Source organism: Polypterus senegalus, chromosome 8 (genome assembly GCF_016835505.1).
Source record: "Polypterus senegalus isolate Bchr_013 chromosome 8, ASM1683550v1, whole genome shotgun sequence".
NCBI classification, from domain to species: domain Eukaryota; kingdom Metazoa; phylum Chordata; class Cladistia; order Polypteriformes; family Polypteridae; genus Polypterus; species Polypterus senegalus.
Window position 1 is genome coordinate 94,531,769 of NC_053161.1, and position 26,505 is coordinate 94,558,273.

Consider the following 26,505-nt stretch of genomic DNA (forward strand, 5'->3'; position numbering starts at 1 on the left):
TGAAGTAAGCAGTCTACGAGTTTTCGGTTACAACGTATGACCGCTTGCACCATAGCAAACTGTTTTACACACTACATACAGCAATTCCCATCCGCGACAAACATGCATCTTCTTAGATGCTTCTGCAGGAACACGGAAGACTTTTCCTGCCCACCAACACTCCTTTTTCACCGGCCCGTGTCTACCCTCGGTCTCTAGACATTCACACTGCCTGCCCATGTGCCAGGACGCAAAAACTCACCGACCACCCAGTTAGCCCCTTTCGTCTGTGCTAGGAGTCCACATGCACGTCTAAGCCACGTTGACTTTTCATTATTCTTTCGGTTTAGACACCAACCGCCCACCATGAAAACCATGCGAAGGAACAACGAAGCCCCGCCCACAAACTCTACCCCTCCTCCCATGTGCTCAGGAACGCACCTCAGACCACTGCCCGCCAAAGCAAACAGCTCATCAAACACATACTCGCTTTGGTCTGTGCTGCGGTCCGAACCCAGCTGTGAGCCACGTTGACTATTCTTTTGCCCTCCATGGCTGCCGCTTCAAATGTATTACATGGAAACAACACTTCTTTAAATGTTATAGAAATTCCTGCTTCAGGTAACTGTTTGTTTCTGTCAGTCGGGTTTTTTTGGAGAAATGTCATTGACGAAACTGTTGCTCATAGCAAACTGTTTTACACGCTACATACAGCAATTCGCATCCGCGACAAACATGCGTCTTCTTAGATGCTCCTGCACTTTGTACACACACCAACTACCCCCATCCACCGTGGTCGGTGTCTTGGTGGATTATATATAGAAAGGCAGCCAAAACCGCATAGAGCAATGAAAAGTCTACGTGAGTCACAGGTAGGGTTACCACTTTTAATACAAACAAATAAGCGGTCGGCGTCCAAATTCTTAGAGGGACAAGTGGCTTTCAGCCACGTGAGATTGAGCATTAACAGGTCTGTGATGCACTTGTATGTCCGTTACTGCACGCGCGCTACACTGAATGGATCAACGTGTGTCTACCCGGCGTGGGTAAGCCGTTGAACCCCATTCGTGATGGAGACCGTGGCTTGCAATTGTTCCCCACGAATGAGAAATTCCCAGTACGTGCGGGTCATACGCTCGCAATGATTACGTTCCTGCCCTTTGTAACCCATCCCCCACCCCCGGGTCGGGTGACTTGGTGGATTATATATAAAAAAGCACCTAGAACCGCAAAGAACAATGAAAAATCAACGTGGAAACCGACTGAGGCGGTGTTTGGAAAATTACCAGTCAACGTGACTCACAGGTGCGTGTGGACTGTACACAGACAAAAGCGACTAAGGTATGGAGTTGGGGGCGGGCACATAAGCGGGCAGTGCGCGTGACTGAACGAGCGCCATTCAACCCGCCCTTCGCTTTGGAAGGAGAAAGCGCTCCTCGGTTTTCAGTCACGGACAATTGTATGTTGCTTCGTAGCGTACATTGTTGCAATGTTACTTTTCTTGGTGGTTTATTAAATTACGGATTTTTCAAATGTTTATTTTTTCCTCTGTGCTTAAAAATCATTTAAAATGCGGCCTGATTATGCGGCGTAGCGGGTTGACAAGTATGAAATATTGGCAAAGGAAACAGTTTTTATTTTCATTTTAAAATAATCTCACGAATAGCTGTGCTTTAAAGATCCAGCACAAACAAATTTTTTATCATTTTTGTTTTGCATCTCTAGGTACATTTGCATTTCCATTACACATACCACATCTGTGACTGCCAGGCAATAAATATAGCTCTCTCTCTGGGTGTAATACACAAGTAAAGCCAAAGTGCTCTCCTCTCCACTCCCATTCATCGCATTTCGCTCTGAATTGAGCTCCGCAGCTAATGCGGTCTTGCGGAAGCAACTTTGTCACACTGCCACCAAATACTCACAGAAAAATCCACAAGTTAATACACACGCTGTCTCTAGAGTTTCTCCACACTCTGAATCCTCCAGGCACTACTTACAAAAGGTTACACTGACAATCATGTTACGTTATTTTTAAAATGTTTCCTTTTCTTAGCACAAGCACAGCTCAGAAGCTTCGATGCATGTGCTCCATAACGCATTAAAAAATAACGCATTTAATCACACGTTGCATTCCAAGCAAAGGGGAACTTCTCTCAATGCATGATTTCCTGGCACACCGATTACATTGATGCACACATCAGAGCTACAAAAATATAAGAGTCGGAAGAAAGCACGTACTTACAGTGGTGTGAAAAACTTTGTCCCCTTCCTGATTTCTTATTCTTTTGCATGTTTGTCACACAAAATGTTTCTGATCATCAAACACGCTTAACCATTAGTCAAATATAACACAAGTAAACACAAAATGCAGTTTTTAAATGATTTTTTTATTATTTAGGGAGAAAAAAAATCCAAACCAACATGACCCTGTGTGAAAAAGTAATTGCCCCCTGAACCTAATAACTGGTTGGGCCACCCTTAGCAACAATAACTGCAATCAAGCGTTTGCGATAACTTGCAATGAGTCTTTTACAGCGCTCTGGAGGAATTTTGGCCCACTCATCTTTGCAGAATTGTTGTGATTCAGCTTTATTTGAGGGTTTTCTAGCATGAACCGCCTTTTTAAGGTCATGCCATAGCACCTCAAATGGATTCAGGTCAGGACTTTGACTAGGCCACTCCAAAGTCTTCATTTTGTTTTTCTCCAGCAATTCACAGGTGAATTTGTGTTTCAGGCTGGTGTGTTTTGGGTCATTGTCCTGTTGCAGCACCCAAGATCGCTTCAGCTTGAGTTGACGAATAGATGGCCGGACATTCTCCTTCAGGATTTTTTGGTAGACAGTAGAATTCATGGTTCCATCTATCACAGCAAGCCTTCCAGGTCAGCAAAACAACCCCAGACCATCACACTACCACCACCATATTTTACTGTTGGTATGATGTTCTTCTTCTGAAATGCTGTGTTCCTTTAACGCCAGATGTAACGGGACATTTGCCTTCCAAAAAGTTCAACTTTTGTCTCATCAGTCCACAAGGTATTTCCCCAAAAGTCTTGGCAATCATTGAAATGTTTCTTAGCAAAATTGAGACGAGCCCTAATGTTCTTTTTGCTTAACAGTGGCTTGCATCTTGGAAATCTGCCATGCAGGCGTTTTGCCAGTCTCTTTCTTATGGTGGAGTCGTGAACACTGACCTTAATTGAGGCAAGTGAGGCCTGCAGTTCTTTAGACGTTGTCCTGGGGTCTTTTGTGACCTCTCGGATGAGTCGTCTCTGCGCTCTTGGGGTAATTTTGGTCGGCCGGCCACTCCTGGGAAGGTTCACCACTGTTCCATGTTTTTGCCATTTGTGGATAATGGCTCTCACTGTGGTTCGCTGGAGTCCCAAAGCTTTAGAAATGGCTTTATAACCTTTACCAGACTGATAGATCTCAATTACTTCTGTTCTCATTTGTTCCTGAATTTCTTTGGATCTTGGCATGATGTATAGCTTTTGAGGTGCTTTTGGTCTACGTCTCTGTGTCAGGAAGCTCCTATTTAAGTGATTTCTTGATAGAAACAGGTGTGGCATTAATCAGGGCTGGGGGTGGCTACGGAAATTGAACTCAGGTGTGATACACCACACTTAGATTATTTTTTAACAAGGGGGCAATTACTTTTTCACAAAGGGCCATGTAGGTTTGGATTTTTTTTTCTCCCAAAATAATAAAAACCATCATTTAAAAACTGCATTTTGTGTTTACTTGTGTTATATTTGACTAATGGTTTAATGTGTTTCATGATCAGAAACATTTTGTGTGACAAACATGCAAAAGAATAAGAAATCAGGAAGGGGGCAAATAGTTTTTCACACCACTGTACGTACATACTGTATCTACATTCATAACCTGCAGCTCGGTCGCCGTGTGAGGCGGAGTTGCATCCCTCATCGTCACACCTCCCACGTAATTGATTGCCTGCCCATATAAGGCCGTCCGTCAGCATTAAGCAATTGAGAAGGCAGCAAAAGAATATGAAGAGAGTGATGCATACAAGCATATTCATGACTGCAGGTACTGCGGAAACAAAGCACAGTGTAAACCTTAAGTTTAAATTAAGTTCATAGACACGCTGCCGCTGGCGTTTGTCATGCCTACGACTAATACGATATTCGCTGTGCAAGACTGGGCAAGGTAAACCCGTGCATGCAGTGTGTGATGAAGAGGAAGACGAGCTGTTTATTAATGCAGTAAGTAAGGAACAACCCTCTGAAGCTGAACAAGCCTTTGTAGACATATCAGTAGGAAAGCAAGGTGTAAAGCTTAAGTTTAAATTAAGTTCATAGACACGCTGCCGCTAAATATTCGCAGGCAAATCCACAACTTAATACCGGGAATGCCTGTTAAACATCTTAGATTCACGAGTACCGATTTGGGTAGTGAACACTTCGATGAATGAAACCTGTTATCTTTACAATGGTTGAAAAAACACCGTTACGAATGTAACTTGAACACAACACATCCTCCAAATACAAACCTGATTGAAAGAAATAATGATAATCAAATCCTTGATGACAGCAACACTCACAACAGTGACAAAACAATTACAATGACAATCATGTTACGTTATTTTTAAAATGTTTCCTTTTCTTTTTCATAACTTCTTTAACACACTACTTCTCCGCTGCGAAGCACAGGTATTTTGCTAGTCTTTATAATAAACAGTAAAGTAACATCTTCCTATTGAAATCTTCATAAAAGATGTGTGTGTGTGTGTGTGTATATATATATATATATATATATATATATATATATATATATATATATATATATATATATATATATATATATATATATATATATATATATATATATATATATATATATATATATATATATATATATATATATATATATATATATATATATATATATATATATATATATATATATATATATACTAGGGCTGTTCGATATAACGATATATATCGGATGACAATATGAAAACGTCTATCGCTGCACATTACGCTATCATTTGTTTCGTGGTCTCGCAAAATAAACTGTTTAAGGCAATATTTTTTTCATTGTTTAGATGGCCACCACGTGGATGCAGACACACTAGCATGGCTGATGAAGACGAGGCAACACCAGGTAGCTCCACACAGAAGGACCTTGTTCCTAAACGAGGGCTACCTCTGTAGTATGGAGATGGTTTGGATTTGAAGAGTCTGACACGGACCAGAAAACGGTACTGTGCAAATTATGCTGCAAACCGATCGCTACCACAGACTCCAACACGACAAACCTCTTCTGCCACCTCCACAAAAAGCACGTGAGCGAGCATGCAGAGAGTTTACAACCGAGAGGCAGGCCACGTAGGATATTACAGTTGTAAAGGTACTGTTTAAACGAGCATGTTAAAAGCTTGGAAGATTAATTGCTACCAAAACAATTTGCTTAAGGCATAATTTTCCCTGCAGCGTTTGCTGTCAGCGTTAATCTTGTTAAAATTACTGTAGCGTCTTCCAGACGTAATGACGATCCGAGACGGTCACTTGGTTAGTTCCCTCTTTATTAAACACAAACAAAAAAAATGGTTGCTGTTGGCCACAACCACGCCGAACAGACAGCAATCCAAAAACAAACTCTCTTAGCTAGGGGCGACAAGATCGTTGTCCACTCCTCCTTTTTCACAGCGCTTTACCACAATTCCCAACAGAAACCTCCTTTACCTTCCACTCTATTACAGTCCATCAGAAATAACAGGGACAACAGAATAAATAACTGAGAGGGATGTAAATCACAGAACACAAACTGCAGAACAGAACGCTACATTACGTTTACGCCACAACTGCATTAACACGGCAAATCTCCGTTAACGAGTTAGCGGATCGCCCATGCTGGGGGCTGGACGGCATCAACACGTTAGCGCCGCCCAGTCCCACGCACGGGGCGATCAGCTGTAACTCATTAACGGAGATTTGTCACACTACGATGTGCAAATTAACATTTTACTAGAATGTAGCCCAAAAAATATTATATTTAATATTATATATTTAATATAATTTTGCCGTAAGCCTTATTGCTGCTACAGTTTGAAGTACAATGTTTACATTTGGTTTTGACAGTTAATGTTAGACTTGTATTTATTTTGTTTAAAGGGTTTATTGGCCTTATATAGTTTAGTTGTTAGTGCTTTGATCCTTTTATATTTAATATATGTTGTGAGAGTTATTGCTGCTACAGTTCACATTTTGTTTATGTCAGGCATTTTATATAGCAGTATTTTATATTGGGCCTTTAGTAATTTCCATCCATCCATTTTCTAACCCGCTGAATCCGAATACAGGGTCACGGGGGTCTGCTAGAGCCAATCCCAGCCAACAAAGGGCACAAGGCAGGAACCAATCCTGGGCAGGGTGTCAACCAACCGCAGGACACACATAAACACACCCACACACCAAGCACACACTAGGGCCAATTTAGAATTGCCTATCCACTTAACCTGCAGGTCTTTGGATTGTGGGAGGAAACCGGAGCGCCCGGAGGAAACCCACGTAGACACGGGGGCCTTTAGTAATTTGTTTTTGAAAAGTGTTTTATATTTGATACATTAACATTTTATGTTTACATTCTAAGTCAAACATTTGCTCAAATGTTCTAAATAAAAGAACAGAAATAATTACAAGTTGAGTACTTCTCATTTTTGATTTTTTTAATTTAAATGGAAAAAAAAAAGGAGTGGTGATTATATAAACTATTCACTGAATACAAAGAAAATGTACTATATCGTGATATCGGGATATGAAATGAAATATCGGGATATAAGATTTTGGTCATATCGCACAGCCCTAATATATACATATACATATATACATATACATACAGTATATACATATACATATATACATGTGTGTGTGTGTGCGCATATACTGTATGTAGATATGTATGTATATGTGTGTGTGTGTTTATGTATATATGTATGTATAGATGTGTGTGTGTGTATGTATATCTATACTAATAAAAGGCAAAGCCCTCACTCACTCACTCACTGACTCATCACTAATTCTCCAACTTCCCGTGTGGGTGGAAGGCTGAAATTTGGCAGGTTGATTCCTTACAGCTTCCTTACAAAAGTTGGACAGGTTTTATATCGAAATTCTACGCGTAATGGTCATAACTGGAAGCAGTTTTCTCCATTTACTGTAATGGAGATGAGCTTCAACGCCGTGGGGGCGGAGTTGCGTGTGACATCATCACGCCTCCCACGTAATCACGCAGTACATAGAAAACCAGGAAGACCTCAAAAAAGCGTTTAAGAAAACATGCATTATATAATTGAGAAGGCAGCGAAACAATAAGAAGCGAGTTCTGCTGCTTCGGAAACAAAGCACGATGTAAACCTACACTTTAAATTAAGTTCATAGACAGGCTGCCGCTGGCGTTTGTAATTTAGTGCCTGCCCATATAAGGCCATCCGTCAGCGGCAATCCAATAGCAAACTGCCACGGGTAAATATTCACGGGTGAAGGACTGTGCTTATGGAGAGGAAGATGAGATGGTCAGGGTGGTGTTTGACACAAACTCAGCGAAACTGCCAGAGAAAGTTTTAAGTGCCAGGACTAAGGTAACATTAAATAAAGCTATGGACATAGCACGAGATGGCACCAGCACAGCTGGGAACCTTCGATGCAAGTACACCGAGTGGCTCACGTGAACTGATGCAGTGCACAGATAAAAAGCAACAGTTCCAAAGAGCGCTGAACAAAAACCGAATTACACAATTGAAAAGGCAGCAAAAATATGAAGCGCCTGATAAGCATATTCATAAATGCAGCTACTGTGGAAACAAAGCACACGGTGGAAAAAGTCAATGTCCGCTAAAGGAAGACAGCGAAAAAAAAAAAACCCGTGCATGCAGTTTGTCACATCACAGATAAAAAGGAAGACGAGCTGTTTATTGATGCAGTAAGGAACTAATCGATGAATGAAACCTCTTATCTTTACAACGATTGACAAACACGGAATGTAACTTGAACACATCCTACAAATACGAGCCTGATTGAAAGAAATAATGATAATCAAATCCTTGATGACAGCAACATTCAATAACACTCACAAAACAATTACTGTATATTGACAATCATGTTACGTTATTTTTAAAATGTTCCCTTTTCTTTTCATAACTTCTACTTCTCCACTGCGATACACGGGTATATATATAAATGTATATCTATAGCCCGATCTACAATACATACTTTAGCATAGACAAGCGGTGGCGCAATTGTAGAGTCTTCGCCTAACGCCGACATTCGAGGTTCGATTCCCGAGAGGGGATGTACTGACTATGTATGCGCGCTACCCGATTCATTTTACCTTCCCATCTCCTTGGTTTGGGACGTATGAAAAATATTAGGTTAACAGAATCATGTTACGTTATTTTTAAAATTTTCCCTTTCTTAGCACAAGCACAGTTGAGAAGCTTCGATGCATGTACTCCATAACGCGTTAAAAAATAACGCATTTAATCACACTTTCAATTCCAAGCAACGGGAACTTTTGTCAATGCATGATTTCCTGGTACATCCATTACACTGATGCACACATCACAGCTACAAAAATGTTAGAGTCGGAATAAAGCGCGCTCCTACGACTGATCATTTCGACTACCCGAGCGAAGCCTTGATAAAAGCATGGTTTTGTGCACACTGAAAAGCAAGCAAAATTAGATGCATTACAGAAAGCGGACTTTGTGGCTCTTACTGGGGATCATTGGACTTCCGTGACCGTTAGTAATTCTAAATACATCTAATTACAAAATGTTCAATGATCACACTGTTTTAGCCTAATGTACAAAATAATTTTGGCTAATGTTACTCAGAGTTTAAAGAGTAAGCTGGTCAAATTACCTTTTATGTTTCTGACTTATTTTTTAAGAAGAAAACTGCACTTTATGGTGAAATTTTGGTTATTATTATTTAAAGACAATACTATTCTGAAAATGTACTTAAAGTACTTAAACTACCACTTTATTTTTAAGTCTGCCCAATTTTAACCAGGGATGATATTTTTGTTTCTGTTTTGAATTCAAATGCAGTTTAAAAGCTTTTTTCAGAAATTAAAACAGCTTCAGTTTACAATATTCATGTCCATGTCTATTATTTGATTCTGTAAGCCCACTAAAACCGCTTTTAAAAAAAAAAAAAACATTTGCGATTTGGGGCAAATTTACGCGTCGATTACATACGATTAATCAAGATTAATTCTTACACAGCCTCTAATTAATTGGATTAATTTTTTTAATCGAGTCCCACCCCTAATATATATATGTAGATATATATATGTAGATTTGTATATATATGTGTATATACAGTATATATGTAGATATGTATATGTTGTATATACAGTATGTATATGTATATATATATATATGTGTGTATGTATATATATATATATATATATATATGTATATACAGTATATATATATATATATATATATATATATATATATATATATATATATATATATATATATATATATATACCAACAACACTCATGACAATTACAAAACAATTACATTGTCAATCATGTTACGTTATTATTAAAATGTTTCCTTTTCTTTTTTACTTCTCATGCAGCTATTATGCTATTTTGCTATATATATATATATATATATATATATATATATATATATATATATATATATATATATATATATATATATATATATATATATATATATATAATAGATATGACAACAACACTCATATCAATGACAAAACAATTACATTAACAATCATCTTACGTTATTTTTAAAATGTTTGCTTTTCTTTTTCATAACTTCTTTAACACACTACTTCTCCGCTGCGAAGCGCGGGTATTCTGCTAGTATGTTTATATATATGTGTGTATGTACTGTATATATGTGTGTGTATGTATATGTATGGGTGTATATGTAGATATGTATATACATACATTGTACATTGACAATCATGTTACGTTATTTTCAAAATGTTTGCTTTTCTTTTTCATAACTTCTTTAACACACTACTTCTCCGCTGCGAAGCGCGGGTATTCTGCTAGTATGTTTATATATATGTGTGTATGTACTGTATATATGTGTGTATGTATATGTATGGGTGTATATGTAGATATGTATATACATACATTGTACATTGACAATCATGTTACGTTATTTTCAAAATGTTTCCTTTTCTTTTTCATTACTTCTTTAACACACTACTTCTGAGCTGCGAAGCGCGGGTATTTTGCTAGTCCTCCAAAAAATCTTAAACAGAAATTTCATGTAGGCATGAAAGGGACATGCTCCTTAGGTGGCTACGGGCTGTCAGAAAAGGTAAGGATACATGGAGAAGCTGGCCACAAAACGTGCTCACAGGAACACAGACCACTGACAAATTACACCCAAGGTGCACGGCCTCCACCAAGCCTCAGATGTCTTCATGGAGCGGGGTGAGACAAAATTAGCAGCATGTGCACTCAGACATTGGGATAAAACAGCAGAGGAATCCAGTAGCGGCTGAGTAAACTTTTCTGGGACAGCTGCTACAAGGTTTCCGCAGAGTAGTAAAACCATTCCTCTGTCTCCTGCATCCTCTGGTCACAACTTTATGAGTATTAATTCAAAATGGAAGAGCGATAATCTGAATATCGATTATTGTAATCCATCCACCATACTGGCTATTGCTGCAGTTTGGCCTGTCAATCACGTCTGAGGTGTCCCACATTTCCATAAAGCATGCACTATGTGAGGGGAATTTATGTCATCAAGATATGTTAAAGAGTTTGTTTTATTTAGTGTTTTATTTTATTGGTGGTGGGGCAGGGTTTACCCTTAAACACTGATAGATCAAAAATGTTTTCTTTGCAGATACCTAGTATCCAAGATGCAACATCAGGCTAAATTTCTATATTTTTAACTAAACAGCAAAGAGTGTTTTGGTTGATGAATGTGTTACTGAGTGATTCAATTTTGCATCAATTACATATTGTATTTATAAAATCATATATTTTATAGCATAGTTCCATCTTGAAGGATATACATATATACATACACACACAAATTTAAACACACACACACAAGTTTATATATATTCTAAATATTTATATATATTGTTACAGAAATGGTGAAAACTACTCTTAATTACATAAAAAAAACTATATGACAACTTGTAATTACAAGAAGCATTTTCTTTTCTTTAGTGGAATTTAAAAGGAATCATTCAGCAGTGGCTTCATCTATAGATCTGCACTACAGGTGCTGGTCATAAAATTAGAATATCAAGACAAAAGTTGATTTATTTCAGTAATTCCATTCAAAAAGTGAAACTTGTATATTAGATTCATTCATTACACACAGACTGATGTATTTCAAATGTTTATTTCTATTAATTTTGATGATTATAACTGACAACTAATGAAAGTCCCAAATTCAGTATCTCGGAAAATTAGAATATCAATTAAGACCAATGTAAAAAAAAGAATTTTTAAAAATGTTGGCCAACTAAAAGGTATGAACATGAAAAGTATGAGCATGCACAGCACTCAATATTCAGTTGGGGCTTCTTTGGCCTGGATTACTGCAGCAATGCGGTGTGGCAAATGGGGTCGATCAGTCTGTGGCACTGCTCAGGTGTTATGAGAGCCCATGTTGCTCTGATAGTGGCGTTCAGCTCTTCTGAATTGTTGGGTCTGGTGTATTGCATCTTCCTCTTCACAATACCCCATAGATTTTCTATGGGGTTAAAGGCAGACGAGTTTGCTGGCCAATCAAGAACAGGGATACCATGGTCCATAAACCAGGTACTGGTAGCTTTGACACTGTGTGCAGGTGCCAGATCCTGTTGGAAAATGAAATCTGCATCTCCATAAAGTTCATCAGCAGCAGGAAGCATGAAGTGCTCTAAAACATCCTGGTAGATGGCTGTGTTGACCTTGAACCTCAGAAAACACAATGGACCAACACCAGCAGATGACACGGCACCCCAAACCATCACTGACTGTGGAAACTTTACACTGGACCTCAAGCAACGTGGATTCTGTGCCTCTCCTCTCTTCCTCCAGACTCTGGGACCTTGATTTCCAAAAGAAATGCAAAATTTACTTTCATCAGAGAACAAAACTTTGGACCACTCAGCAGCAGTCCAGTCCTTTTTGTCTTTAGCCCAGGAGAGATGCTTCTGACGCCGTCTCTTGTTCAAGAGTGGCTTGACACAAGGAATGCGACAGCTGAAACCCGTGTCTTGCATACGTCTGTGCGTGGTGGTTCTTGAAGCACTGACTCCAGCTGCAGTCCACTCTTTGTGAATCTCCCCCACAGTTTTGAATGGGTTTTGTTTCACAATCCTCTCCAGGGTGCGGTTATCCCTACTGCTTGTACACTTTTTTCTACCACATCTTGTTCTTCCCTTCGCCTCCCTATTAATGTGCTTGGACACAGAGCTCTGTGAACAGCCAGCCTCTTTAGCAATGACCTTTTGTGTCTTGCCCTCCTTGTGCAAGGTGTCAATGGTCGTCTTTTGGACAACTGTCAAGTCAGCAGTCTTCCCCATGATTGTTTAGCCTACAGAACTAGACTGAGAGACCATTTAAAGGCTTTTGCAGGTGTTTTGAGTTAATTAGCTGATTACAGTATGGCGCCAGTTGTCTTCAATATTGAACCTTTTCACATTGTGTATTCGGTATTCATTGTGACCCTACATCAAGAGCATTTAACTTCTTGCACTCCTTTACTTTTGGCACATCAGCTAGCCTAAACCTAAGGGAGGATACACTCTGGATTTCGTTATTTCAAAAGGACTAAAAGCTAACATGAGGCAGGTCATGGATATTGGTGCATCTGACCATTTCAGCATGTTATATAACTGTAGAAATACAGGTGACTACAATCAAAAAGTAACATATTGTTAAAATTGGTACTTTGATGCATCCAGTGTCTAGGATTTGCTAATATTCTCAATTATCAATCCACATTTATTGTGGGCCTAGCACAGCCACCAATGTAACTAGCAAGGTAGATTTTTCTTATGCCTAAAGGTGAGAACTACAGTCAACACAGTGGGCCCAGAAAAAAATCTCCAGCACTAAAACACCCTGCAAAACTAAGCATAAATAGAAGATAAAACTAATAATACACTATGAAATATTAAAGGCAAAAATAGCAGTGGACAATAAAGTAGTCTGCCTTTCCTAAAATGATAAATTTTCATGGTAGGAAACCTAAGAGTATTACTTTCCAACTATCGATTGCCTTCTAAAATCAATTCAGCCAATGAAACCTCCGAACATTTCCAGTTAAATTAGTGAGGCTTAAGCTCATTCACTGAAATAGATTTACCTGAACTACATAGAGCAATTTCTCAACTTAAACCCTCCATAGGTGTCCTTGACCTTGTCACAACAGGATTTTTTAAAGTAAGACACATGCTCATTTACAGTGTACTGTACTTGACATAGTTAACTTGTCATTATATATGGGGTCTTCCCAGAATGTCTAAAGACTGCAGTAGTTAAACCCCTGCCCAAGAAAAATAATCCTGATTCCACCGTACTAGACAACTTTAGACCCATTTCTAACATTAACTTTTTTGAATAAAATTCTATAAAAGGAAGTTTTTTCAGCAGTTAAATGACTTTTTAAACACTACTCTTGATAAGTTCCAGTCAGGTTTAACAACAAATCATAGTTCAGATACTGCACCGATTAAAGTAGTAAATGCATTGTGGGTTAATGCAAACAGATTACAAATATCTGTACTAGTTCTATTGAAGCTACAATGCTTCCATAATTCTTGAAATGAGGAAATTTTTTTTTGATTCACCCTTCTGCTCCAGTTTAATCTATAAATCAAACAATTCAGACATGATTTCTGCACAAACAGCAGACATTAAGGGTATTTGCATACATTTCAGTCACATCATCTAGAAATGACAACACTTTTGATACAGCAGAGAACCACAATGTTTGGGACATAGCAATGTTAAGTATATTAAAGCAGTCATATTTAGCACCGGAGAGACAAGATGCCTCAAATTGGGAGCAGAGTGTTGCTGTGCAGTGGGCGACTCCCTCAGCACCGCACCAGTTCCGATCCCTAACACACCTGAACCCACTGGCTCTCCTATGGTTTTGACTCTTCCGGGGATGAGGATTCCGAGGGCTTTCCAACATCCCCTTTATAATGCGAGCAGCCTTCCTATGGGCAGCTGCAGCGGAGCTTCTACCGTGGTGTGAACAGTCCTGTCTGCTATTTCGGAGCTGTGTGAAGTTTTTACTGTGACTAGTGTACCAATCCTGCCACCAACCGCAAGTTTTCCCTGCAAGATGGAGAACCACTTGCAAGGCAGGATGCAGTTTAATGTCATACCCAGGACTAAAAGCTTCTTGATCATCTTCCACTAGTGTTGGAGGAGCTTTGTAAACTCTGCATGTCAGAGTCGGCACTCTCCAAGGTGCACGGACCTGGAACTGGCCAGATCTCCATGATTGTTTAGCCTACAGAACTAGACTGAGAGACCATTTAAAGGCTTTTGCAGGTGTTTTGAGTTAATTAGCTGATTACAGTATGGCGCCAGTTGTCTTCAATATTGAATCTTTTCACAATATTCTAATCTTTCCAAGATACTGAATTTGGGACTTTCAATAGTTGTCAATTATAATCATCAAAATTAAAAGAAATAAACATTTGAAATACATCAGTCTGTGTGTAATGAATGAATCTAAATGGTAAATGGCCTGTATTTGATATAGCGCCTACTAGTGTTCAAGAACCCCCCTAGGCGCTTCACAACACAACAGTCATTCACCCATTCACACACACATTCACACGCTGGTGATGATAAGCTACTTTGTAGCTACAGCTGCCCTGGGGCGCACTGACAGAGGCGAGGCTGCCGAACACTGGCGCCACCAATCCTTCCGACCACCACCAACAGGCAAGGTAGGTTAAGTGTCTTGCCCAAGGACACAACAGCTGCATTCTCATGCCGGGAGCCAGGATCAAACCTGCGACCCTCCGATTGCTGGACAACCCGCTGAGCTACTGCCTGATATCTAATCTAATATACAAGTTTCACTTTTTGAATGGAAATACTGAAATAAATCAACTTTGTCACGATATTCTAATTTTATGACCAGCACCTGTATATCAACACTTAGTAACAAATCATCGTCTCAGTAAAATTCTGGACAAAGTGAGAAAAATGTGAATAGCTTAATTACTAGTTCAAGATGTTCTAATATTCTGATAAATATATGCTCTTTAGAGAACCTAAATATGGCTTTGCTAAATATTACAGCATTAACCAGTAAGAATATTTACATTAATGACCTTATTAGTGATAGCAAAACAGACTTTTACAATGAGTGAAACGTAGCTAAATAGTGATGGTATGGCAGTGTTAATTAAAACAGCACCTCCAAATTACAATTTTGTTAATTCAATTCGTCAAGGTAAAAAAAGCAGCAGATTTCATAAGCTGACTGAACTGCAAAGATACCAGTTTAAGAAATTTTGCATCTTACCACAATGCAAGGTACACCTTTTATTGGTCTGTTCGCTCTGATGGTTGTCATACTCGAGGAGTAGCTGTTGCATGTCAGCTCCTCCCGATAGTGTCTGATGTCACCCCTTTCAACAAGCATATTATGAGACTCAGGTTAAAGCACTCTCTGGGTGCCTTGTCTGTCGTCTCGGTGTATACTCAGACCTCGGTGACTGATGTCTCGGTAAGGGAGACATTTTATTCTCATCGTTGCTCAGAGGTTTATAGGTGCCCACAAGGTGACACTCCCCTGGTCAAGGATGATTTCAGTGCAAAAGCTGGCACAGACATGGCTGTCAAAAAGTATTTTGTTGGTGTCTGGTGACTGTGGTGAAAGTGGCACCATGTTCCTTGACTTTGTAAAATATTAATGCTGGTCATTTGGTCATTCCCTTGTCTAAGAAAAAAAATCAGTTGGTCAAAGAGCATTTGCTTATTGTGCACCTTATTTTTGGAATGCCTGCCATAATGTGTAGGAGAAGCACACTAAATTGAGATTTTTGAATCAAAACAAAAACCTCCAATTTACGCCCTTAATTATAATGTGCCTTAGAATTCAGTCAGGTCTATCATCCTTAAAATATTCCTTATTATATTATTCCTTTGTTGACATACCTCAACTTTTAAAGTTTTAATGTTATTTTATTCCAATTTTATTAATTACTATTCCTTTAAACATTTATGTTTTATTTTAATTTCTGTTTTTATTTGTTTATTTTATATCATGTATTCTTCTAATATGTACAGTGTATTGGGACCATGCTGCACAGTGCTTTTGCACTTTAAATAAAGTTGGCTGATTGATTACATGCGTTTATTATCCATCGATCCATTTTCCAACCCATTGAATCCAAACACAGGGTCACGGGGGTCTGCTGGAGCCAATCCCAGCATACACAGGGCACAAGGCAGGAACCAATCCCGGGCAGGGCGCCAACCCACCACAGTGAGTGTATTATGGCTACGTAATTAATCTAATGCTTTGCAAAATACACTATTTTGGTTTTCCCCTCAGGTATATAAATGTATAACAGTTTTCACATGCCCACTTTGAAGCAATTAACATATATTTGGCCATGGGAAATGCATGGACTATCCAAACTAATGCCTGCTACTCTGAGCTGTATTTATAGTCATATTAAATGCACACTGGATAGTGCAGCCACTTAAAAGCGAAACACGAACACATCTCCTACAGTAATGCGAGTTAAAAACGTCCCTTCTATGACAGTGTGAAGTGGAGGGAAAGTGCCATAAAGAGAGAAGCAATAATAACTTGAATGTTGCCTGCACCTATACAGTACACTATCAATTCTGAAGCAAACCTCTGGATACACTAAGCAAAACAATGCATTTTAAACATTTTAGGGAGGTTGGGGGGTAACAGTGTTAAGGTGAAATCATCTGTTGAATGAACCATTTCAAAGAAATAGTTTTCAAATTAAAGAAAAAGTAAAGCCCCATCCCATTTTGAAGAAAATTTCATATTCATAACCTGCAACCCAGAAAACTCCTTTTTTAACAATTTTGGTCAAAATCTGTTAATAAAGAAAAAATACCTACAGTACATTTTCATTTCTCAAAGAGATTAAATCAGTTGGGCAGATTTCCAGGTTTCATGGTAGCCTGTCCAGATGGTCCTAGAAAGTAACTATTCAAAATTTGGTCGTATACAATCCTAAACCTTTTGAATGATCTGGTAACATTCAGACAGACATCAGTTGGAAAGATGGCATACGTAAAAGCACATATATATGCACAGGATTGCTATGTGCCTACAGAAGTTTAAAAGATACTGCAAAGAACTAAAAAAAGGGAAGTGACAGGAAAAGCAACATTTTAACAATAACAGAAATTTACATAGCTAACCACCTCCCCGCCCAAAAAAAAAAAATTGCTGATTCAAAACATGCACACACAACTTTGTACCTTTCAGCTGCACGAAGTTTATCAGCTCCTTGAGAATAAACTGCCATTGACCAGTCAACACATCGAGCAAAACCTTCTTTTAACAGCAGCTCAGTAATATTTCCATTCTGTATGAGGAGAGGAAAAAAAAAATAGAGAAATACTACTCTATCATCTATTTCTGAAAAAAAACTTGTATACCTTATACAGTATAAACAGAATTGTTTTAAAAATGAACATTTAACAGTTCATAGATTTTATTATTCAAGATTGGAATGACTGTGCTGTTCATACCCAAGTTGTAAAAGCATAAAGAAGTTCCAGCTGGTTGCCTAATAAGGTTGCAAATATTTAACATCAAGAATTTAAGACTGATAGGAAAAGTTAAAGAAACATTTGTATTAAATCTGCGTGCATGTTTTGGGGGCAAAATAATACATTGGTTCACTTATATTATCATCATTATTCACACTCTTCATTCTCTCCAGTAAAAAACCCCACTTGGAACACTCTGTCTCGTAGTTAGAAGACCCGGGTTCACTTCCCGGGTCCTCCCTGAGTGGAGTTTGCATGTTCTCCCCGTGTCTGCGTGGGTTTCCTCCCACAGTCCAAAGACATGCAGGTTAGGTGGATTGGCGATTCTAAATTGGCCCTAGTGTGTGCTTGGTGTGTGGGTGTGTTTGTGTGTGTCCTGCGGTGGGTTGGAACCCTGTCCAGGACTGGTTCCTGCCTTGTGCCCTGTGTTGGCTGGGACTGGCTCCAGCAGACCTCTGTGACCCTGTGTTCAGATTCAGCGGGTTGGAAAATGGATGGATGGATGTATGTTTTGTCCAGGCTATGCAGCATTTTACATTTAACATATGGTGAACAGTAAAGTAGTGTGTGCCACCATCAATTTAAAACAGTTAAGTTTCCTTTGAAAGTGACAAACACAACAGAGAGGTTTGGCTGTTTACTTGCTAATTAGAGTTTAATTTATCTTGGAACAGATAAATATTTTATGATATAAAGTCTTCAAAGATGATGTGCAATGTTTTGTGAAGACATTGCCTTTTTCCTGCTCCAGGTTCAAGTGGAGGATTCTCTCTCTTCTATTTGATCCTTTGTCTGTGATGTTTTCCTCATTTAAGCCCTTGGCTGGGTCATCAACTTCACAGAGAATGGCACTACTCTTTCTAGCACAAGAGCTTAAATGCTGGAGTTCCCTTCTCGAAGTAATGGCTACTTCCCAGCCTTTCCAGATTAATGGCATACTGCTTTAGCTTGGCAGACATGACCTCAGCTTTCTGGTCCACAAAGAGAATGGGATTATCTATTTCAGCGCAGCAACAAAGGGGAACAGCCGAACAGCTTTTAGTTTCAGAGACAGGTTGGTTCAGAGATTGTCAAGAGAGTATGGTCAGGGGTGAACCTGGGCTGAGTAACCTAGGGAAACCCCCAAGACATTCCTCAGAGCTGTCTTGAAAAAGAATCTTCAGGATGGTACAGAGAATTTTAAGGTAATTTATAACTTGTTTGGATTAAAATCACTTCCAGTTACAAAATCATGGTCTCCTCATAGGAGAATTATTCTGTCCATCAGAGTTATCACTCCTTGAATTAAAGGCCTTTGTTCCGGCTTAAGTTCATTACATATCTTCTAGCCCAAGAAGTGTGCAAAATGGAGCCTCTGCAAATGTCTCTGTGCAACTCTGATTTACACCTTTGTTAACAGATGAAGTACAGACAGATCCTGGTACATGCTGGAGTTCAGTCACTTAGTTTGGAATGTAAGAGGAGATTTTCTGAAGCTTGAGGCCTGTTAAATTAGCTGCATTAAGACGCCTGGAAGAATGGGCAATGCCCACTTTGGCCTACGGCATTATCATCAAGCATGATTTTCTATGTGCCTAACAGAGCTCTTCATTCTGCACATGTCTATCTCCTTTCTGTTCCTAAATACAGGTTTAAAGTCTTTGGAATTCCAGACCTTATTTGTTTTGAGACTGCAGCAGTATTTGGAGGTTAAAACCAAGCCTTAACTTTTTTACTTAAGTAAAGGTTTAAGTTACCTTTATTTAAATTATATACTGGTTCTGCTTTTTCTGCATATTATGTTAACTAAAGTCTTTGCATTGTCATTTCAGACAAATTCTATTGCATTTTCTCATCTACTAAGGCAGTTTTAGGCTTACCGGGTGAAGAATTGTGCCAAGTATGATCTGGTTTGGGCAGCTTTCAAGAATGATTTGGACATCTCTCTGCAACAACCGAGACTCTGTAAAAAATTTTGCTTCAGCAGCAAAAGGTTCTGGGGTTTCTGTACCATCTTGTTCTCTCTTAAATGTCGGGCACTGCAATAAATAAATATAATAAACAGTTTGACTAAAAATACAACACTTAAGTGGTAGAACATATTAATTAAAATAATGAAATAGCTGAAATACCAAAACAATTTAAGAACAAAATATGATTTCATAATGGTAAAAATGAAATATTTTTATTTTTTGCTCATAAATGAATGCCTTCAACTCATAAACAAGAAAAAGTCATCTTTTCTTTGATCCAACTTGAGAGAGAGCTTCCTAAAAGCAATGTACCCTAGAGTTGTTCAACAAGTAAACTCTGATGTACGTGTAAATCATGCATCCTATTTGAGTGTTTCCCAAAGCCTCTCTTAATTGTCCATTTTAAAAGAAAGTATAAAGCAATTTGTTAACTCTGCTGCTAAAGTAGCTTAGCAACGAAAAAATGATTGAAAATGAATCGATTAAATTGTATCATTTTTACTCCTTCACTGGGATGATGTGAAAGAGGCAACAAAATTTCATAAATAATTAACAAATACGAGTTTTAAGAAAATGCAAAAAAATAAGACTTAAAGAAGTAAACTTGTAATTTATGTTAACATAAAGGACTGTACAGATTTTTTATATATATATATATCTTCTATATACTGTTTGAAATAAATAAATAAAACAAATTAATTCACCAGGGCAACCCTCTTTATACAAGGTACGAAGTCCAGAAAAAGTTACACTGTCAGTGAAGTTACTTAATATTACTGAAATGAAAGTTACTAGATGGTAACCTAATGCATCATCGGTGACATGAATTGTTCTACTCAGAAAAAAAGATAGTATTTCTTTAATTACAGTAAACTAATGAGTAGCTTTTGATAGCGTCTGAAAACATTATGGAAACTTACCTTAATACCTGATAACATCACTGTTACCAAATAATAATCTGGAAGGAGTAGTGCTCTAACAATGCTACCATCCCGTACATGCTCTATAATAGCTGAAAAGACAAGAAAGGAATCCCCCTCTTACATTTTAAAATAATTGCATAGATAAATTAAATATTTAACACATTTAGATTAACAGGAGTACATGATTTCATTGAACTTTACACAGCTATAAGCAGAAGAGAAAAAGCAGAGCAGGGTCACAGGGAAATATGAGACATGAGAACCAAAAATGTATACAGTGCCGTCTAAAGTATTTGCCTGATGTCCTCGATTTTTGTTTATTAATTACAAATAATTGCAGTAAGACGAACTGGGTTCACTTCCCAGGTCTTCCCTGCATGGAATTTGCATGATCTCCCGGTGTCTGCGTGGGTTTCCTCCAGGTACTCCGGTTTCCTCCCACAGCCCCCACAGTCCAAAGACAAGCAGATTAAGTGCATTGGCGATCCTAAATTGTCACTAGTGTGTGTGTGTGTGTGTGTGTCTGTGTGTCTGTGTGTGTGCACCCTGTGGTGGGTGGCGCCATGCCCGGCGTTTGTTTCCTGCCTTGCAGCCTGTGTTGGCTGGGATTGGCTCCAACAGACCCCCCCGTGACCCTGTAGTTAGGATATAAAGGGTTGGATAATGAATGAATGAATGATTCTGATCTACAAACAAAATTTAGCATAATGCAAAAGACAACCTGAGTAAACCCAACACACAGTTTTTAAATGAGCATTTCATTTATTAAATGAAAAAAGTCAATCAATACCGATATCACCCAAATGAAAAAGTAACTACCACCTTAAGGCCAGGTTACACTTGACTTTCAGAAAAAATACATGCACAAATCATGGCTGCCACGTGTTCTCAGTGCTCTTTTGACACGTCCTCTGAGTACATCATCAAAAATTACTGTGAAGCGTGCCCGAGTTGTAGTACCATCAAAAATTTGGGTAGCATGCTCAAGATCTGGTGCAGGACATCAGCATCATTCTTTATTATCAACATCTCCATACTGACAAACATGCCTGTCAGAACAGCTGGCATCAAATCACCAGCTCTTTGAAAGTTGATGTGGAAATGTGCAAGATGAAATGGAAGCAAATCTGAAACAGATACATCCATACAAAGCAGAAAATGTCAGAGAAAATATGTGAGGATTCGGCCATCGCAAGTTAACGCAATGTGATGGCAAGCTACATTTCAGCTCTAACAGGATCAATGTATATGCTTTGATGTTTGATGGAAGGTTCGATGAGGTGAAGCAAATCAAATTTAAATGCTGACGTACAAATCCATTTCTTGCATATGCAATACAAGCATCACAACATCCCCTATCATAATGATGTAATACATTTAAAGGTCTGACACACCATATTCTGTGTTGCTGCTGCCATCTTTTTTTGTACCTTCGCAACAGCATCTCGCACTGCCACCTGGTGGAATCCACCAGATTTCTATGAGGTACATACGTGTACAAGTACAGTCAGTACACTGCTTGTGTAGCAGAGAGATTCTTAAGCGTACAAATAAGAGTGTGATGTATATCCCCACCCTTATTTACTCAATTAACGAATTAAACAAATTTAAATATTACATAATATATGTAATAGGGAATTACATTAGACACATCCAAGTCTGATTGCTACCCTAGCCCTATTGAATCTAAAAATCGCTAAAATAGAACTTTTCCAGCAATGTGAAGATGGTAAAAAGGCCTCAACAACCAGCAAACCATACCTCAAAAGAAATTGTGTGCTCCGTGTCTGCTCTTATTGTTAATATTATACAATAAAAACATAGCTGATTTATGTCTGCAACTGCCAGTGTAAATTTATGGTACTTGAAAAGGTTAGCTTTTTTTTTTTTTATTCAGTTTTGGTCTCTCAGTCACGTTCACGCTCCTCCAATCTGATCCTGCTGTTTTCGAATAAAAACATGCTATCACAGAGGTGAACTCAGATGAGGACAAGAGTTCTACATTACAGAAAGAGAACAGAAGCCCTCCCGGCAAGAAACGTCCATTCACACATAAGAACAACGCAGCTGCACCAGGCGTAAGGCGAAAAGATGGCACCGTTTGGATACAGGACGAGCTATAGCTACAGGTGGAAGCTCCACGCAACTGTTGTTATTGCTCTGCCTTTGTCAAAAAAACGGTTTCATAAGCTTTATGACCATAGTCTCCATTCTCGTACTATTCCTCACGTACTGAAGTGTTAGCAGGCATATTTTGTGGCATTACACATGTACTTTGTGAGCATGCCCTTGTCGATCAAACAGAGGAAGCTCTGCAGTCTACTTGTGACAAGAAGACTGCGTGCTGTAGGAAGATAAGTAAATAAATCAAGGTATATGACATTCGATCTGGCTTTTTATAAGTAAAATATAATGCTTCTTATGTAAAGACCGTCACAAAACATAATCACAAACAGCACTCTGCACGATACGTTGGTGAGCTCTATAAGCCGTGCTGTTTCATTGAAGAACAGGTGTGGGGCAGACTGACTGGCAGGATGATGCTGGACCTCGTCCTGTATCCAAAAGGTGCCATCTATCACCTTTATGCCTGGTCCAGTTGCACTGTTCTTATATGTGAGTGGACTTTTCTTGCCGGGAATGTAGAACCCTTGTCTCATCTGAGTTCACCTCTGTGATAGCATGTTTTTTATTTGAAAACAGCAGGATCAGATTGGAGGAGCGTGAATGCGACTGAAAGAATAAAACTGAATAAAAAAATTTTTTTTTAAAAAGCGCTTACCTTTACAAGTACCATACATTTACACCACCTGTTAAAGACTCAGATTAAATGTACAGTAATCCCTCCTCAATCGCGGGGGTTGCGTTCCAGACCCCCCCGCAATAGGTGAAAATCCGCGAAGTAGAAACCATATGTTTGTGTGGTTATTTTTATATATTTTAAGCCCTTATAAACTCTCCCACACTGTTAACATTATTAGAGCCCTCTAGACATGAAATAACACCCTTTAGTCAAACGTTTAAACTGTGCTCCATGACAAGACAGAGATGACAGTTCTTTCTCACAATTAAAAGAAAGCAAACATATCTTATCTTCAAAGGAGCCATAAAGGAGCGCGTCAGGAGCAGAGAATGTCAGAGAGAGCGCTCGCAAAGAAAAGCAAACAATCAAAACATCAATACATGCTTTTAAGTATACAGAAGCACCGTGATAAAGCGGCATTTTGTAGAGGAGTGTCCGTGTACTCTGTGCAAACAGCCCCTCTGCTCACACTCCGTCAGGCTGAGAGAGCGAGAAAGATGGAGAGAAGCAAACAAGCACAGCGCGGGAAGCATATCTTATAGCATTGAGTAGTTTTAGTTAATATGCAATACATGCTCTGATTGGGTAGCTTCTAAGCCATCCGCCAATAGCGTCCCTTGTATGAAATCAACTGGGCAATCAAACTGAGGAAGCATGTAACCTAAATTAAAAGACCCATTGTCCGCAGAAAGCGTAACCAGCGAAAAATCTGTGATATATGTTTAGATGTGCTTCCATTTAAAATCAGCGATAGAGTGAAACCGCGAAAGTCAAAGCGCGATATAGCGAGGGATTACTGTATGTTTTTATTGTATAATAGTAACAATAACAGCAGCTCACTACTCAAAACGTTTATTTTGGGACACAGTCAGACTTGAACCGGCAACCTCTTGCATATGAGTCAGCAGCTCTTAACGCTGTACAACCAAGATAGTCGCTACGACAACGTACACTAACCCAATTTCTTTTTTTTTCTTTTAGTTATGATCTTGAAAAAAAGCACACTTGTTCTGTTATATTTGAACCTTTTGTGAAAGTGCTTATTTGATACTTTGACATCAGTCTTCACACATTGTATACACTTCATGACAAAATGTTGTCGTTAGTATTAAAACAGGAAAAAACTTTGTCTTTTAGGTATGTGTTCAACATTTCCTGCATTTCCTGTCATCCTACACTTACATAAATCTTCATAGATACGGAACATACATGAAATGCATGTGTTCCAAATAATATATTTTTTAGCCTATACAGCTCTAGGTACTACCTCACTCCCTGATAAACAAGGCTTGAGCTGGGAGAGGTTTTTACACTTTCTGCAGCAGTGGGAAGATGGGATAGCAGGCTGCTTTTGCTTAGACACATTTACAAGACAAAAGACACTGAATGGAGAGGTGTGAGCGGATTTAAGTTTGGCTGGATTTACAAGTTTCTTTCGTAGGCTTTGGTAATCTACTGTTAAGAGCCACCATCTCCAAATGGAGAAACTTGAAACAGAGGTAAAACTGCTCAGAAGTGGCTAGCCAAGCAAAAATACTCCAGGAGCACAGAGAAAACTCATCAGGGAAGCCACAGAAGAACCCAGATAAAAATGTTAAGAACCACAGGCCTCTCTCAGCTAGATTAATGTCAGTGATCATGATTCAATTAGAAAGAGACCTAGCGAAAACATCATCCACAGCAGAATTGCAAGCTGAAAACCACTGCTAAACAAAAGAAACAAAGTCTCATCTAATACCAGCCAAAAAAATGGCAACTCTTTTAAGATAATGTTTTCTGGACTGATGGTTCAAAAGCTAAACTTTTCCTTAGATTTAATTCCTATTATAATCTGGCGTAATGCTAAAACAGCTTTTCACAACAACAACAAATCAAATGTGGTGTGGGGATGTTTTGCAGTTTTAGGGCCTATAATTGATGTTAATTCAACTCTCTATGACAAAGTGCTAAAGGAGAATATTCAGTCATCAGTCCATGATCAGAAGTTCAAGTACAACTGCGATATGAAGCAGGATAACTATCTGAAGCACAAAAACGAGCCCACTTGATAGCTGCAGGGGAAAAACACCCACAAAATTAAGATTTTAGAGTGACCTGGTCAAAGTCCTGACTTGAACCCCATTGAGATGTTGTGGAAAGATCTTAAATAGGCATTTCATAGTTAAAAACCCTCCAATGTGACTGGATTAAAACAATCCTATAGAGAACAATGGACCAAAATTTCTATACAGCGATGCTAAACTTAGATCTGTTAAAAGCAGCATTTGATTACAGTTGCTTCTGTAGTAAAATTCTAGAGAAGGCAGTCATTATGCAGCTTAATGACCACCTCAAAAAATATGCTATTCTTGATAAATTTCAGTCAGGTTTTAGAACAAATCACAGCACAAAAACTGCACTCATTAAAGTAGTAAATGACTTGCAAATAAATGCAGACAGAGGCCATTTATCTGTTCTCATCCTCCTCGATCCGAGTGCTGCATTTGACACCATTGATCACAATATTCTTAGAAATCGCCTTAGTCAATGGGTGGGCCTCTCTGGCAGTGTCTTAAATTGGTTTGAATCCTACCTGGCAGGGACAAAATTCTTTGTTAGTTGTGGTAATCACAACTCAAAGACACATGATATTCTATACGGTGTTCCACAAGGCTCTATCCTGGGTCCGCTGCTCTTCTCAATCTATATGCTTCCGTTGGGTCAGATTATCTCAAGGAACAACGCGAGTTACCACAGCTATGCTGATGACAAACAGCTGTACTGCTCAATAGCACCTGATGACACTGACAATCTCGATTCACTAACACAATGTCTTAATTGTATTTCTGAATGGATGAATAGTAATTTTCTCAAGCTAAATAAAGAGAAAAATGAAATTTTAGTGATTGGCAATAATGGATTCAATTAGGTTATCAGAAATAAACTTGATGCATTAGGATTAAAAGTCAAGACGGAAGTATAAAACTTAGGGGTAACTTAACTGTAACCTGAATTTTAAATCACATATTCATCAGACTACTAGGACAGCATTTTTTCACTTAACATAGCAAAAGTTAGACCTCTTATATCAATGAAAGATGCT

General features: G+C 38.6%; 1 protein-coding gene across 1 annotated transcript in view; it reads right to left on the reverse strand.

Moving 5' to 3' along the window:
• The window catches only part of snd1 (staphylococcal nuclease and tudor domain containing 1), a 449,554-nt gene that overhangs the window by 372,635 nt on the left and 50,414 nt on the right, over positions 1-26,505 (reverse strand). Inside the window, exons 6-8 of the mRNA XM_039761451.1 lie at positions 20,618-20,709; positions 19,605-19,763; positions 17,452-17,558 (exon numbers count right to left, since the gene is read on the reverse strand). Coding sequence (XP_039617385.1) covers positions 17,452-17,558; positions 19,605-19,763; positions 20,618-20,709 — 358 coding nt within the window. The remainder of the gene's footprint in view (positions 1-17,451; positions 17,559-19,604; positions 19,764-20,617; positions 20,710-26,505) is intronic.